This window comes from Piliocolobus tephrosceles, chromosome 1 (genome assembly GCF_002776525.5).
Source record: "Piliocolobus tephrosceles isolate RC106 chromosome 1, ASM277652v3, whole genome shotgun sequence".
NCBI classification, from domain to species: domain Eukaryota; kingdom Metazoa; phylum Chordata; class Mammalia; order Primates; family Cercopithecidae; genus Piliocolobus; species Piliocolobus tephrosceles.
In genome coordinates this window covers 214,084,450-214,101,536 of record NC_045434.1, presented here as the reverse complement: position 1 = coordinate 214,101,536, position 17,087 = coordinate 214,084,450, and the positions used below count along the sequence as shown (strand labels likewise).

The 17,087-nt window shown below is 39.7% G+C and overlaps 1 protein-coding gene across 16 annotated transcripts in view; it reads left to right on the top strand.

The window, feature by feature from the left end:
• The window catches only part of PER3 (period circadian regulator 3), a 62,472-nt gene extending 46,050 nt beyond the window's left edge, over positions 1 to 16,422 (top strand). For 5 of the 16 annotated variants that reach the window (XM_023215249.1, XM_023215257.1, XM_023215250.1 and 2 more), the window contains 5 exons: positions 132 to 351; positions 6,583 to 6,763; positions 7,833 to 7,983; positions 10,375 to 10,440; positions 13,839 to 16,422. In XM_023215249.1, the coding sequence (XP_023071017.1) occupies positions 132 to 351; positions 6,583 to 6,763; positions 7,833 to 7,983; positions 10,375 to 10,440; positions 13,839 to 13,922 (702 nt within the window). In that variant the 3' untranslated portion in view covers positions 13,923 to 16,422. Of the gene's footprint in view, positions 1 to 131; positions 352 to 6,582; positions 6,764 to 7,832; positions 7,984 to 10,374; positions 10,441 to 13,835 lie in introns of all 16 variants that reach the window. The other 11 variants (XM_023215256.1, XM_023215255.1, XM_023215253.1 and 8 more) reach the window with 8 other exon arrangements.
• The last annotated feature ends 665 nt before the right edge of the window (positions 16,423 to 17,087 follow it).

Genomic DNA, 17,087 nt, shown 5'->3' with positions numbered 1-17,087 from the left:
ATTTACTGTTTTTGGACCTCGGTTGACCACAGGTAACAAACTACAGAAAACAAAACCATGAATAAAGGAGGACTCTACTGTATTTTGTGATAAGAAGATTAAAGTGTCTTTTCATTGCCCTTACTTTCTAGCAGTGTGTTACAGGCAACAGTGGCAGTGAGAGCAGTCCTGCCACTACCGGTGCACTGTCCACGGGGTCACCTCCCAGGGAGAATCCATCCCATCCTACTGCCAGCACACTGTCCATGGGATCGCCTCCCAGCGGGACTCCATCCCATCCTACTGCCAGTGTTCTATCCACGGGGTCACCTCCCAGCGAATCTCCATCCGGAACTGGTTCTGCAGCATCAGGTAGTGGATCAGGACAACCAATGTTTCAAACTCCATTGCCAGGCATTCACTATGTGATAAGCTCTCACTGTGTACCCCAGGCACTAATGTGGAAGTACGGGGTTTTTTTCTTTTTCCTTTTTTCTTTTTGTCAGGTATATTGGGGTATATTTATGCACAATAAAATTCACCAATTTTAGGGGTACAAACAATTCTGACAGATGTGTACCTTAGTGTAAACACTACCACAATCACCATATAGAACATTTCTGTCACCCCAAAAAGTTCCGTGACCCTCACCAGTCCATCTCTGCCCTGACCCTTGGTCTCCTGGCAGCCACTGGTTTGCTGTCACTTTAGTTTTGCTTTTCCTATGATTTATGTATAGAATCAGACAGCATGCCATCTTTCGTATTAGGATTCTTTCAGTTAGCATGATGCTGTTGAGACGCACCCTTAATAGCATTTATAGCTTAGATCTGTGATCCATTTTGAGTTAATTTTTGTGTATGGTATGAGGAAGGGTCAATATACTTTCTTTACATTGGGATATCTAATTGTTCCTGCCCTGTTTGTTCAAAGGATTAATCTTTTCCCCATTAAATTACCATGACGACTTCGTTGAAAATAACTTGACCATATATGTGTGGGTCTATTTCTGGACTCTCTTTTCTGTTCGACTGATCTGTGTGGCTTTCGGCCAATAACACACTCTTGAGTAATGTAACTTTCAAGTAAGTCTTGAAGTCTGGTGAACTAAGTCCTTCAACTTAATTCTTCTTTTCAAAATGATTTTGAATATTCTAGGTCCTTTGTCCATATAAATTATAGATTCCATTTCTCAGTTTCTACAAAAAAGTCTTCTGGTGTTTTGATTGAAATTGTGTTGAATCTATAGATGATCAATTTGTGAATAATTATCTTCCTAATGATACTGAGTATTTTGATCCACAAGTACAGTTTCTCTGTGTAGGTCTTTAATTATTCTCAGCCGTGTTTTATAGTTTTCAGCCTACAACTCTTACACATGTTTTGCTAAATTTATCTCTAAGGATTTTATAATTGTTGATGCTACTGTAAATGGCATTTAAAATTTTCAAGGTGCAGTTGTTTGTTGTTAGCGTGTAGAAATGTAATCAAATTGCGTGTTTTTAACTCGTATTCTGCAGTCTTGCTAAACTCATTTATTAGTTTTAGTAGCTCTTTTGTAGATTCTGCAGGACTTTTCTACATAGTCTTTATTATCTGCAAATATAATCTTCTTTTTTTCTGTCTGTATGTCTTTATTTATTTGTCTTGCCTCGTTGAACTGGCGAGGACCCACAGTGAAGTGTTTAATAGAAATAGGAAAATAGACACTTCCCTGGGTCACAGTCTTAAGGGGAAGGCACTCAGTGTTCACCATTAAGCATGATGTTAAACATAAGTTTTCCTTGAATGCCCTTATCAGATTGAGGAAGTTCCCTACTGTTGCTGCTGGTCTGCTGAGTTGCCTTTTCTGCATCTGTTGAGATAATCATGTGATTTTCCTCCCTTATTCTATTAATATGGTGAATTACATCAGTTTTCTGATAATAAATTAACCTTGCATTTGGTCATGCTCTTTTATCCTTTTTTATGTATTGTTGGATTATCTTCGTAATGTTTTGTTACACATTATTGCATCTCTGTGCAGAATATTGGTCCATTCGCTTTCTTTACTTGTAATGTCTTTGTCTGGTTTTGGTATCAGAGTAATCCTAGCTTCAAAAATGAGCTAGGAACTATTCTTTGCTATTCTGTTTTCTGGAAGAGTTTGTGCTGAACTGCTATTATTTCTTCTTTGTATGTTTGGTGGAATTTACCTGTGAATCTTTCTGGGCCTGGAGTTTTCTTGCTAAGAAGGATTTTAATAACAAATTTAAATTCTTTAACAGATATGGGTCTAATCAGGTTACCAGTTTCTTCGTGATCTTTGGTAATTTGTATCTTTTAAGAAATGTATCTGTTTTATCTAATTTGTTGAATGTATTGGCATAAAGTTTTAAATATTCCCTTTTCCTTGTAATGTCTGTAGGTTTTATAGTAATGTACCCCTCATTGCTGGTATTAATATTTTTCCCATTCAATCTGACTGTATATCAATTTTAATAACTTTTCAAAGAACTTTTGATCTCATTGGGGGTTTTTTGCCTGTTGCTTTTGGTTTTTTTATTTTATTGATTTATACTCTATTTTTTTTTTTTTCCTGAGACAGAGTCTCGCACTGTCGCCCAGGCTGGAGTGCAGTGGCGTGATCTCGGCTCACTGCAACCTTCACCTCCCGGGATCAAGCGATCGTCCTGCCTTAACCTCCAGAGTAGCTGGGATTACAGGCACCTGCCACCACACCCGGCTGATTTTTTGTATTTTTAGTAGAGACAGGGTTTCACCATGTTGGCCAGACTGGTCTTGAACTCCTGATCTCATGATTCGCCTGCCTTGGCCTTCCAAAGTGCTGGGATTACAGGCGTGAGCCACTGCGTCGAGCCTATGCTCTAATTTTTATTACTACTTTTCTCTTTACTTTGGATTTTTGTTTTTTTCTTATTTCTTAAGGTAGAAGCTTGTTGGGTCTTTGAATTGAGATTTTTTTCCCCCCAATATAAACATTTAATGCTATTGAGTGCTCTAACCATTGCATCCCTCAAATTTTGGTATGTTGTATTTTTATTTTCATGCAGCTTCAATAGTTTTTTTTTTTTTTTTTTGAACCAAGGTCTCACTCTGTTGCCCAGGCTGGAGTGCAGTGGCATGATCCCAGCTCACTGCACCCTCAAACTCCTGAGCTTAACAATCCTCTGGCCTCAGCTTCCTGAGTAGCTGGAACTGCAGGCATATGTCACTGTGCCTGGCCAGTCTAAAATATTTCTAATTTCACTTGTATTTTCTTATTTGATCTTTCAGTTATTCAGAAAGGCTTAATTTCCTAATATTTGGAGATTTATTTTTTTAGATACTTTTATTTTGTTGCTAATTTAAATGCAGTCAGAGAACATTGTTTTGTATTTTTTAAATTGACCAAGACATTGTGTAATGATCTGGAATTTGGTCCATCTTGATAAATATTTCATGTGCATTTGAAAAGAATATGCTTTCTTTTTTTTTTTTTTTTTTTTTTGAGACAGAGTCTCGCTCTGTCGCCCAGGCTGGAGTGCAGTGGATCTCAGCTCACTGCAAGCTCCGCCTCCTGGGTTTACGCCATTCTCCTGCCTCAGCCTCCTGAGTAGCTGGGACTACAGGCGCCCGCCACATCGCCCGGCTGGTTTTTTGAATTTTTTTAGTAGAGACAGGGTTTCACCGTGTTAACCAGGATGGTCTTGATCTCCTGACCTCATGATCCGCCCGTCTCGGCCTCCCAAAGTGCTGGGATTACAGGCTTGAGCCACCGCGCCTGGCCAAGAATATGCTTTCTGCTGTTGTTGAGTCATGTGTTCTATAAATGTAAATTAGATCAAGTTGGTTGATAACATTGATCCAACTTTCTGTTATGATTTTCTATCAGTTTTATAAGTTATTATGATACAGGTCTTATATGTCCAGCTATAAATGTGAATTTCTCTATTTCTTCTTATAGTGCAGTGAGTTTTTGCTTTATGTATTTTGAAGCTCTTTTATTAGGTGCATATACACTTAAGGTTATTATATCCTCTTCATGAATTGCTCTCTTTATCCTGAAATATGTCTTGCTTTCAAGTCTGCTTTGTCTGGTATCAGTGTATCCAGTCCAGCTTTATTTTGATTGGCATTTACATGGTAAATTTTTTCCATCTTTTTACTTATCTGTGTCTTTATATTTAAAGTAAGTCTTATAACCACCATATAGTTGGGTATTTTTTTTTTTTTTTTTTTTTTTTTTGAGGCAGAGTCTCGCTCTGTCTCCCAGGCTGGAGTGCAGTGGTGCAATCTCCACTCACTGCAAGCTCCACCTCCCGGGTTCACGCCATTCTCCTGCCTCAGCCTCCCGTGTAGCTGGGACTACAGGCGCCCGCCACCACGCCCAGCTAATTTTTGTATTTTTAGTAGAGACGGGGTTTCACCATGTTAGCCAGGATGGTCTTGATCTCCTGACCTCGTGATCCACCCATCTCGGCCTCCCAAAGTGCTGGGATTACAGGTGTGAGCCACCGCGCCCAGCCAGTTGGGTATTTTTATTCATGTGACAGTCTCAGCCTTTTAACTGCAATGCTTGCTTAGACTATTTACCTTTAATGTGAATGTTGATATGGTTAGGTTTAAGTTAAATCTTTCATCTTGCTACTAATTTTCTGTTTTGTCTCATCTGCCCTTTCTTTTTTTCCTCCTACTCTCCTCCTTTTGGGTTAATTGTGTATTGGCTTCTCAAGCATACCTTTTTTTTTTTTTTTTTTTTTTAAGTTTTTGCTCTAGGATTTACTTTTTTTACATTTTTATTGTATCTTTTTTTTTTCTTTGAGACTCTGTTGCCCAGGCTGGAGTGCAGTGGTGCCATCTCGGCTCATTGCACCCTCCACCTCCCGGGTTCAAGCAATTCTTCTGCCTCAGCCTCCCAAGTAGCCAGTACTACAGGCGTGTGCCACCACGTATGGCTAATTTTTTTGTATTTTTAGTAGCGATTGGGTTTCACCATGTTGGCCAAGCTTGTCTGAAACTCCTGACCTCAGGGGATCCGCCCGCCTCGGCCTCCCAAAGTGCTGGCATTACAGGTGTGAGCCACCGCACCCAGCCGGCTCTAGGTTTTATAGTGCACATCTTTTACTTATCACAGTTTACCTTCAAATATTATACCTATTCTATCACTGTATTTATTAGAACCTTAAGACAGAGTACTTCCATGTCCTCCTCGTCTTTTGTGCTGTTTTTGTCATACATTTTAACGTGTAAAAAAACCCACAATAACACTGTTATTATTTTTGCTTTAGTCAGTAATAACCTCTTAAAGTTGTTTTGTGTGGGTGTTTTGTTGTTGTTGTTGTTTTGACACAAGGTCTCACTCTGTTACCCAGGCTAGAGTGCACTGATGGAATCATAGCTCACTGTAGCCTCAAACTCCTGGGCTCAAGCAATCCTCCAACCTCAGCCTCCTGAGTACCTGGGACTACCAGCACGTACCACCACACTCAGCTAATTTTTTATTTTTATGGAAATGGAACCTCACTGTGTTGCCCAGGCTGGTTTCAAACTCCTGGCCTCAAGCAATCCTCTCATCTTGGCCTCCCAGAATGCCAGGATTACAGGCGTGAGCCACCACGCCCAACCTAAAGATATTTTTTAATGAAGAAAATGTTTTTATTACTTTTTTATATACATACTTTTTAAAAAAATTAGACAAATTGTTTGGTATTTTTAATTCCTTCAAAGTCAGTGAGAAGGATCTAGAAGGGTCAAATGCAAGATAGGAAAGGAATGATCCATAAGGCTTCATAGCAGCCATAAAGGGATGGTCCTTGGGATGAACAGTTTCTCTGTTGTGAGAGGAGGAAGGTGAGGACGGGGTACATATATCATTAATTGTGTATGTTTGGTATCATAAAGATGATTAATTTGCTTTCTGATGGCTTTTTCCCTTATAAAATAGGTGAGATTGAGGGAGGAAATAGGTTGAAAATAGTCATTGCTGGGGGTAGGTTAGTGCATGACCAGAGGACTGTAGCATTTTAATGGTGCATTTGAGGTTGGTGATGATGAGTTTTTTATTGTAGAAACACTGTACCCTGTTGTATGTGACTTTCTCTACATATTTGGCTACTTGGGTTTAGGTAAGAACAAAGTCAATAATTGGCTTTATCGGAGTTGGCATTTTGACAGTTATGAAAAGTCAGAGGGAAAGATAAGTCTAAGGTATGGCAAGGTGTGTTACTGAATGATGAACTGAGGACTCCAGGCTGAATAATGAAGGAACTACAGGAAGACTAACACACTGTTAACACATTTATAGTTGAAATAATTGAACAAGCCAATGAGAAAGTGAAGCTGAGATGTTAATGATTTTGGAGATGGAACAGTTATGGGTGATGATAAAGGGCAATGTATGTAACCTTGAGAGTGATAACTCATTAGGAATGGAAAAAGAGATCTCAGGAAGACCAAAGAACCAGGAGGCTGTTCACAGGGAAGAGGAACTTTCCCGGAAATAATGGTTGGGCTGGCTGAGGCGGAGGACTGTCCGAGGCAAGAGTCTTTAAAGAATGACAGCCAGTTTGGCAAATCAGTCAGACAGGTCTTTTCTAATTATTTGTTGTTGATTTTTGACAGGAAGCAGCGACAGCAGTATATACTTTACTAGTAGTGTTTATTCTAAAATCTCCCAAAATGAGCAGCAATCTCAGGAGGTACAGAAAAAAGAAACATTTGCTAATGTTGCGGAAGAGTCCATCTGGAGAATGATACGGCAGACACCTGAGTGTGTTCTCATGACATATCAGGTACCTGAGAGGTAAGAAAGCACTTTAGAAGACCCACTTTTTTTATTTTTGTGGTTTCTTTTTTTCTTTTTTGAGACGGAGTCTCGCTCTGTCACCCAAGCTGGAGTGCAGTTCAGCAATCTTGGCTCACTGCAACCTCCACCTCCTGGGTTCAAGCGATTCTTCTGCCTCAGCCTCCCTAGTAGCTGGGATTACAGGTGTGCACCACCACACCTGGCTAATTTTTGTATTTTTAGTAGAGACGGAGTTGGTTGGTTGGTTGGTTGGTTGGTTGGTTTGTGACAGAGTCTCACTCTGGAGGCTGGAGTGCCATGGTGCCATCTCAGCTCACTACAACCTCCGCCTCCCAGGTTCAAGATTCTCCTGCCTCAGCCTCCCAAGTAGTTGGGATTACAGGTATGCACCACCACACCCAGCTAGTTTTTTGTATTTTTAGTAGAGATGGGATTTCCTCATGTTGGCAGGGTTGATCTTGAACTCCTGTCCTCAGGTGATCTGCCCACCTCAGCCTCCCAAAGTGCTGGGATTACAGGTGTGAGCCACTGCGCCTGGCCTATGGTTTCTTAATGTGTTTTTAAAGACAAAATAATTATTGAATGTTTTATAAATTCCCTTTGAGAAATGTATTTTCAGATTTATTCATTTGAAGTCAAGTGATGAATGATTTCTTAAAATAAGGATGGCAGTGATAGTGTCACCTATATTCAGATCCAGACTGAACAGATCTTACACATCATGAGACAAGGAAACAAAGTCGGTGCTTTCCAAGATGGCACACAAGTACAAGAACTTTTTGTTTTAGACTCTTGATTTTTTTTGCCTTATTCTAAAAGAAAAGAGCTAAGGGAAATCTCTTTCTTCCATACACCTCATTAAAACATCATGTAGATGTTTTCCACCAAGAAAAAAGCCTTTACCAACTTGACAAGGAAATGATCTAGTTTTTTTTTTAATGTATGCCTCATGTATTAGAAAGTGTAAGGTGTATTACCAGCCAAAAAGAAGTGCTGTTCTTACATGACATGACAAGAACCCTGTGTCTTATTCAGGACTATTAAGATTCTGTTTGTTTGTTTTCAGGGTTAAAGAAGTTGTACTAAAAGAAGACCTAGAAAAGTTAGAAACTATGAGGCAGCAGCAGCCCCAGTTTTCTCATGGGCAAAAGGAGGAGCTGGCCAAGGTGTATAATTGGATTCAAAGCCAGACTGTCCCTCAAGAAATCGACATTCAAGTAAGCACAATAATAATGGCTGTCATATACTCATGTATTTTGGCCAGGTAGTGGTTTTAATATAGGTCATGCTCTTGCATGATCCCACTGAAAACGTTAATCCACACAGTTTACCTCTATGGTAGGTATTATTATTCCCTCTTTACCAATAAGCAAGAAGTAAGGTATACACATGTTAAATAATTAATACAAGGCCATGCAGTTCATTGGATTTTGAACACGGGTCTTTTTGCCTCCAGGTGGTTTTTTCTTCTACCAGTTGGAATGTTAGGGGACAATAAAGAGTAGAAACACCTGCTTTGATGTGTGATTGACTGCATTTGATAGGTGATTTGTTACGTATTTCAAATATGTCTGCATGTTTGAAGAGTTTAAAAAAAAGATGTAAGATTCACACCAGAGGTAATATTCATACCAAGCAGAAACTTTAATGGGACCTAAGTGTCTTTTTGCTGTTACGAGTTCTTCTCAATGAGATTTTTTGTGAATAGCCTGAACAGTAAAGCTTTGACTTACCAGTGGTCCCAACCAGTGTTGGTGGCAGCTGTGGTAATGGTAGTGATGGTTGTACTAGTAATGAGATCTTTATTCCCACAAGTATCAAGATATGGGAGGCTGAAGAGTCAAGTAAAAACAAAAGCAAGTAGGCCTAGTCCAGTGGCTCATGTCTATAATCCCAGCACTTCAGGAGACCAATTGGAGACCAGGAGTTGGAGACCACGCTGGGCAACATAGCCAAACATGTCTCTAATAAAAAAAAGTTAGCCAGGCGTGGTGCCGTGCACCTATAGTCGCAACTACTCAGGAGGTTGAGGCAGGAAGATTGCTTGAGCCTGGGAAACTGAAGCTACAGTGAGCTATGATCTCACCACTGCATTCCAGCCAGTCTCAAAAAAGACAAATAATTTGTGTGTGTGTGTGTGTGTGTGTGTAAAAATACTTTAAAAAAAGAGTAAAGTTAGGTGTTTTTAAAAAAATATTAAGGCTTATGAAGTAAGCAAGACAATGAAATCCTACTACCCCAGTTTTTAAAAATTAACACTTTTAATTGTGGTATAATACACATAACGTGAAATTTACCTTCTGAACTGTTTTTAAGTATATAATTCAAGAATATTAAACATCTTCACATTATGCAACCATCACCACCATCCATCTCCAGAACTTTCTTCATTTTGCAAAAGTGAAACTCTATACCCATTAAACAATAATTTCCCCATTCCTCCTTCTCCCAGCCCTTTGCAATCACTGGTCTTCTTTCTCTTTTCTCTTTTTTCTTTTTCTTTTTTTTTTTTTTTTTTTTTTTGAGACAAAGTCTTGCTCTCTTGCCCAGGCTGGAGTGCAGTGGCGTGATCTTGGCTCACTGCAACCTCTGCCTCCCGGGTTCAAGCCATTCTCCTGCCTCAGCCTCCAGAGTAGCTGGGATTGCAGGCGCACACCACCACGCCCATCTAATTTTTGTAGAGATAGGGTTTAACCTTGTTGGCCAGGCTGGTCTCAAACTCCTGACCTCAAATGATCTGCCTGCCTCAGCCTCCCAAAGTGCTGGGATTACAGGCGAGAGCCATATGAATTTGACTACTCTGCACACCTCATATGAGTGGAATCATATATTATTTGTCTTGGTGTGACTGACTTATACACACACCTACTCTCTTGGTTACTATTTGCATGTGGTAACTTTTTACATCCTTTCACTTTAAACCTATTTGTGTCTACATCTGAAGTGAGTAGACAGCATATATCTGAATAGTGCTTTTCAAAATCTGTTCAGTCAATCTCTGTCTTTTGTTTGGAGAATTTAGCCCATTTACATTTAAAGTAATTATGGGTAAAGAAGGACTTACTTGTGTCATCTTGCTATTTGTTTTCTGTGTGCCTTAAAGACTTTTTTCCCTCATTTCCTGCATTACTGTCATATTTTGTGTTTAGTTCGTTTTTTGAAGTGAAATGTAATGCCCTGCTCATTTCCTGTTGTGTATATTGTGAAACTATTTTTGTTGTGATAACCGTGGGGATTACATTTAGCATTCTAACATATCACTCCAATTTGAATTTATACCAGCTTAACTTTGATAACCTCCTACAAAAACTCTGCTTCTATAGAGCTCCATCTCCATCTTCTTTCAATTACTGAAGTTATAAAATTAGGTTTTTATACATTGTGTTTCCAAAGACATAATTATTTTTATGCATTAATCTATTAAATTATATAGAAAGCAAAATATGGGATTACAAATCAAAGCTAAAATAATACTGGATTTTATAGACTACTGGTTTTCTTTGAATGTATTAGTTTCTTAAATCATGTAGAAAACAAAAAGTGGAATTACACATCGTTGTTGCAATCATAATACTTACCTTCGCTGAGATCTTTATTTCTTCATGCAGCTTCAAGGTGTTGTCCGTGTGCTTTCATTTCAACCCTGCAGGACTTCTGATAGCATTCCTTGGATGGTAGGTCTAGTAGTATCAAACTCCCTGGCTTTTGTTCGTCTGGGAATGTCTTCACTTCTCCCTTACTTTTGGCCAGTCAAAGGATTTCTTAGTTGACAGTTTTTCTTCTTTAAGTACTTTGAATACACTGGGACACTGCCCTCTAAACTCCACAGTTTCTGATGAGATACCTGCTGATAATTTTACTGAGAATCTCCTGCATGTGTGAGTTGCTTCTCCCTTGCTTTTTTTTTTTTTTTTTTTTTTTTTTTTTTGAGACAGAGTCTCGCTCTCGCTCTGTCTCCCAGGCTGGAGTGCAGTGGCACAATCTCCACTCACTGCAGGCTCCGCTACCTCCCGGGTTAACACCATTCTCCTGCCTCAGCCTCCCTAGAAGCCGGGACTACAGGTGCCCGCCACCACGCCCAGCTAATTTGATTGTATTTTCAGTAGAGACGGGGGGTTTCACCGTGTTCGCCAGGATGGTCTCAATCTCCTGACCTCGTGATCTGCCCGCGTCAGCCTCCCAAAGTGCTGGGATTACAGGCGTGAGCCACCGTGCCCAGCCTCCCTTGCTGCTTTTAAGATTGTCTTTGTCTTTGACTTCACGGTATTTAATTACAGTGTGGATCTCCGAGTTCTGAGTACATCCTAGTTGGAGTTCATTTACCCTCTTGGATGTTTACATTCATGTTTTTCATCAAACCTGGGGAGTTTTCAGCCATTCTTTTTTTGAATAATCTTTCTGCCTCTTTCTCTTTTTCTTCCTCTGGGGCCCCCGTAGTGCTTATGTTAGTCCACTTGATGGTTTCCCACATGTCCTCCAGGTCTGTTGACTTTTCTTCAGTCTTTTTTCTTTCTGTTCATCAGACTTGATAGTTGCTGTTGTCCGGTCTTCATACATGTATTCTTTCTTTTGCCTGCTTAAATCTGCTTTTGAATCCCTCTAGTGAATTTTTCATTTCAGTTTTGTACTTTTTATTTATGGAATTTCTTTCTGGCTTCTTTTTAGGTTTTCTATCTCTTCATTGATATTTACATTGTTTGTACATTGTTTTCTTGATTTTTCTCCATGCCTTTTTCTTTCTTTCTTTTTTTTTTTTTTTTTTTTTTAGACAAGGTCTCACTCTGTCACCCAGGCTGGAGTGCAGTGGTATGATCATGGCTCACTGCAGCCTCAGTCTCTTGGGCTCAAACAATCCTCCCACCTCAGCCTCCCGAGTAGCTAGCACCCATGCCCAGCAAATTTTTTAATTTTTGTAGAGATGGGATTTTGCCACGTTGCCCAGCCTGGTCTTGAACTCTTGAGCTCAAGCAGTCCACCTGCCTCAGCCACCCGAGGTGCTGCGATTGTAGGTATAAGCCACCACACTCAGCTTTTTCTTTTTCTTTTTTTTTTTTTTAAGACAATCCCACTTTGTCACCCAGGCTGGAGTGCAGTGGCATGATCATGGCTTACTGCAGCGTCTACCTCCTGGTCTCAAGTGATCCTCTCGAGTAGTTGGGACTACAAGCGTATACCACCATGGCTAACTAATTTTTTTTTTTTAGAGCTGGGACCTCACTATGTTGCCCCGGCTGGTCTTGAACTCCTCGGCTCAAGCCATCCCCCTGCCTCAGCCTTCCAAAGTGGTGGGATTACAGGCGTGAGCCACTGTGCCCTACCAGTTCTTTGATCATCTTTCAGTGGTTTTAAAATCTTTGTCTCGCAATTCTTTTATCTGATCTTTCTCAGAGACTTTTCCTTTTGGTTTATGTTTTCCCTTTGAATGGGCTATACCAGGGGTGTCCAGTCGTTTGGCTTCCCTGGGCTACATTGTAAGAAGAAGAATTGTCTTGGGCCACACATAAAGTATACTAACACTAACAATAGTTCATGAGCTAAAAAATAATAATAAATCACCAAAAAAAACTCATAATGTTTTAAGAAAGTTTACGAATTTGTGTTGGGCCACATTCAGAGCCATCCTGGGCCACGTGTGGCCCATGGGCAGCAGAGGGTTGGACAAGCTGGGGCTGTACTTTGGCATTTCTTTGTATGCTTTAATGGTTTTTTTTGTTTGTTTGAAAACTAGACATTTGAATCTAATAACGTAATTCTGGAAACCAGATTCTCCCCTTTCCCAGGGTTTATTCTTATTTTCTGATTGTTGGAAGACAGGGTCCTTATTGCCCACTCTGACTCCCACAAGCTGTGTGCAAGGTGCTCCAGGAACACGTGCCTTGCCCAGGGTCAGGGATGGGTAGTTGCTGCTGTGCTTCAAGCTAAAATTGACCACAGGCAACCACAGCTTACCCTCTAAGCATTTCCCAGAAAGTTGCAGGCCTTCAGATAGACTCAAGTTCCAAATAGTTGCCTCGGACTGATTTTTTCAGTCGAGTTGTCTAGGTGAGGAGAGAGAGTCCTAGTCTTCTACTCTGCCATCTTCTCAGAATAATCTCCTCATCTCCGTTTTCAAATAAAAGAATGAGTGTCTGTCATGTAAGAATGGCTGGGTAGGGTCTTACCAAAAAGCAGTAGCTGGGCTGGTTATTGTAAATGTCTTTGTTTTCTTCAGTGTTGTTCTGGTTGTAAATAGACAGGTATATGAAAAATGAGGCCCACAGCAGTTTAAACAAAAGCACAGTCCATGCGCCACTTAGTAATGGGGATGTTTTGTGCAAGCATCCTAGAGTGTACTCACACAAACCTCGGTGGAGCGGCTTGCTATAATCACTCCTAGGCTCTGTGGGACAGCCTTTTGATCCTAGGCTACAAACCTGTACAGCTGTTACTGTCCTGAATACTGTAGGTGGTTGTAACACAGTGGTACTTGTGTATCTAAACATAGAAAAGATACCGTAAAAAAAACGTGGTAGGATATTCTTACAAGACCACCATCATATATGCAGTCTGTTGTTGACTGAAACGTCGTGTGGCACATGACTATATTTAAACAATTTGTCATTTGCCTTTTAATAATAAAGAATGAGACTGGGCACAGTGGCTACTACCTGTAATCCCAGCACTTTGGGAGGCCAAGGCTGGTGGATCACGAGATCAAGGGTTCAAGACCAGCCTGGCCAACATAGTGAAACCCCATCTCTACTAAAAAACAAAAATTAGCTGGGTGTGGTGGCGGGCACCTGTAGTCCCAGCTACTTGGGAGGCTGAGGCAGGAGAATCGCTTGAACCTAGGAGGCAGAGGTTGCAGTGAGCCAAGATCGCACCACTGCACTCCATCCAGCCTGGGTGACACAGCAAGACTCTGTCTCAAAAAAAAGTAAAAATAGTTGTAATAAAGAATGAACTATAATGAGTATTTTCAGACTTGAATAAGTTGGGGAGTTAGAAACGTGTGACCAGCTTTTTACTGTTTTAAAACTCTTCGTGTGACATTGACATCAAGTAACTCGCCTGCTTTTGTTCTTTTTTGGAGGCCTGTGTCACTTGCGAAAATGAGGATTCAGCTGATGGTGCGGCCACATCCTGCAGTCAGGCTCTGGCAGAAGACAGCAGTTGAGTGACTGTGGGGATGAACCTTCATACCCTTTCCAAGACACGTTACACATACAGACCTTTTTAAGTCCTGGACTTTTAAATGACCATGAAGTTATCATTGAATGTTAAGATTTTTTCTTCTTGATTTTTTAATACACATAATCTTTTCGAAGCAGACATTGTATACAAAATCTTACTTCTCTCTGTTCCTGATACATTAAAATGGCCAGTTAGGCTCTTTTTGTAGTTGAATTGTCTGCTAAAGAGATTGGATAGCCTCTAAAGAGGTATGTGTATCTTTATTTCAGATGTCACCCAGAGTAAATTATAATTAGAAGTAGAGCTAGAATGAGCCCCAAACCTTAGCCTCATTTATTTTGTTCTGTTACATAAGACATTTTCCCCTTAGAGTGCTTGAAGAAATCCCACCTACAGGTTGTGTACTTTTCAGAATGGTTTCCATGAATGTAGTACATTCATTTAGGCTTCATTCAACCTGGCGTTCCCCTCCATAATTAAGATAAAACATTCCGGTTTTCTCACAACACATTAGCACATATTGTCCATTAGCATATCTGGGATAACCAGGTTTTGGGGGTTGAGATTTGGCCTTCATCCTTGTAGATCCCTTTCCTATTGATTTCCCACCTTCCAGTGAAATTCTGAAAGCCTTATCTTAAAAATCGATCCGCTTACCATGGCCAATTCTTGTGAGAGTTTCCATTAGCATTTGCATGTGTAATGTTGAAAGAGCTTCTTACTCAACCAGTGCTGTTGCCCTTTTCAGTGTTTCTGTTTTTAAAATAATGGTTGTGAAAAGTTTTACAAGTAATGTAAAAGCTAGTATCATTCTTACATACTTTTGTGTTTAAATGTTCATTCTTACCAAAAACTAACCGTTAACTATTTCTTTCCAATCAGTTTATACAAAAGACGTCACTCCAGCCTTACCACAGGTCTGATTGGCACTGCCTTTTGTTTGCCCTTGAACAGGGGTAAGTGTCATGGGGACTGCAAAGGAGAAAACATCCAGGCAGCCCAGTTGTCCTTGCCCACAGGGCCCTGCAGGCTCCATCAATCACTGCCTTCTATGGTGTTTGTAGTAGAGAATCACCTCCTGGTATCACTAACATGAGTAGGGATTTCAGAATTCTACAGTGAATTCTACAGAATTCACAGTGTCTTTTAAGAAGTGAGTGTGATTGTTTACTTGATAAATCAGCTCACTCTCTGGTGCTCTTTAGAGAAGTCCCTGATTCCTTCTTAAACTTGGAAGGATACATGAAATTCACAGCCCTGCAGATCAGAAAAACCAAATAGAAGAAAGTGAAGGTTATAGTAACCTTTTGTCTTTATATAACTTGCAACAAACTAACTTATTTTTTTCTTCCTTTTTTGTTTTTGTTTTTTTATGGTTATTTTTTAGGAAAATACTCTTTCTCCTTTGAAGTTTTACAGCTTTTTGTAAATGCATCCTGATAATGATTAGGAAAATCGACCTTTTTATCCATGATGACCATCCCCGTAGCTCAGATTTCCTTTCGAAGTATTGGTTTTCTGGATGGTAATTCCATCTTAAGATGTCAAAACTACTTTCAAATGCTGCCTTTGACAGTTCTTGGAATTTTCTAATATTAAGCAGTTCCATGCAAATATTCCTGTTTTATAAATAGCTCTTATAGTCTGCTCCATCTTGATAGTTAAGTGATTCCTGAAGCCTTGGTGTGTTGATCAGGTTGTGTGATATTTTTGCTTGATAAAGAATCAAATTTGAAACAATTAACTAGCCAGTAGATTGTCTGTCAGTGACCTTCTGTAGTAATACAGTTTTTGCTAATGTAAATAAAAATGGTATCTGTAGCTCTCAGGATCATTGTGCATTCATATATGCTAAGCCTTATGTTCTCTAATAGAAGCCTTTCTTTTCCATTGTTTCTGGATATTTGTATTATCCAAATGTACTTATTTCTTTGCCTTAGTACACATTTTGTGGAGTACACGTTATACTAGGTTTGATTTGAAACTGGTGCTTGTGGCAGAACTGTCAGAGCATGAGGAGCGCTCCTCCTGTGGGGGGACGTGTTCACGCACTCACAGGTTGCACCTGCTGCTGGCGGTGCGCGGGGGCTCAGCAGCTTGACCACCGCCCCCCAAGGGGGCTCTCCCCAGCTTAAACTTTGTTGTTCAGATTTGTTAACTTTTTATATTAATGACTATTGAAAATTGTAATAAAAATGTATATTACAGGCTTCAATGTTTACATGAATGTTACCCAAAAAGCTGTGTTTTCTTTGGTCAGAGGTCATGATTTATGAAAAACAAGATGCTGTGTGAATGGAAATCATTTTGCGGTTGAGTGAAACTTCATTATAATTCACAGTGTAAATTTAATCCGAACTGAAATTTTGTTTCAACTGAATTTATAATGAACTCTGAATTTGTTCATAATCATTAGTATTTCAATTGGGTATCTTTTTAAGTAAAAACAACAAATAAACTCTGTGCATGTAAAACGCGAGAAATTGTCCAGCCCTACGTCAACAGATCTTTGAATGTGTTTTCTGTATCATTTAGAACTGTTTCTTATGATCTATTGAGGGACCCTCATATTAGTTAACCGCGCTTTTCTCAGCCACATTCTGTTTGCCTTAGCCAGTGGGTCTGAGCACCTACTGTGTGGAGGATGAAGATGCAGGCACTTTGAAATGTATTGGCTTATTTAGCCCATTTACACCTAGTGTTCCATTATTGGAACACTAAACTTGTGGGAGTTATTTATATGCTACTGCTCAGGGTCATCACCAAGGTCTGATTTTTCATTAAAAAAAAATTTTGCAACCTCTGGCATAAATGGGTTAATCCTCACTTCAATGTACATGTTTTTAATACTTATTCTAATGCCAAATTTATAAAATTCGGTTATCAAAATTTCTCAGATTTTGTAGGGTGAACCTGTGTACAAGATCTGACTGTGTAACTGGTAGCAACAAAATCTAGAAATTAAAATAGGGAACAAGATCCTGAAGCCAACAGAGCTTTTTAAAGTTTACACCTTTCAGACCATTTGCACCTTTCTTTTCTGTAACAAAAATCATAATAACAAGCAGGAAGAAAAATGGCTCAGTATACTTTGCATGTATACTACTCTGACAGGTGCTGGTCTAAGTGCTTGACATGAATTATTTAA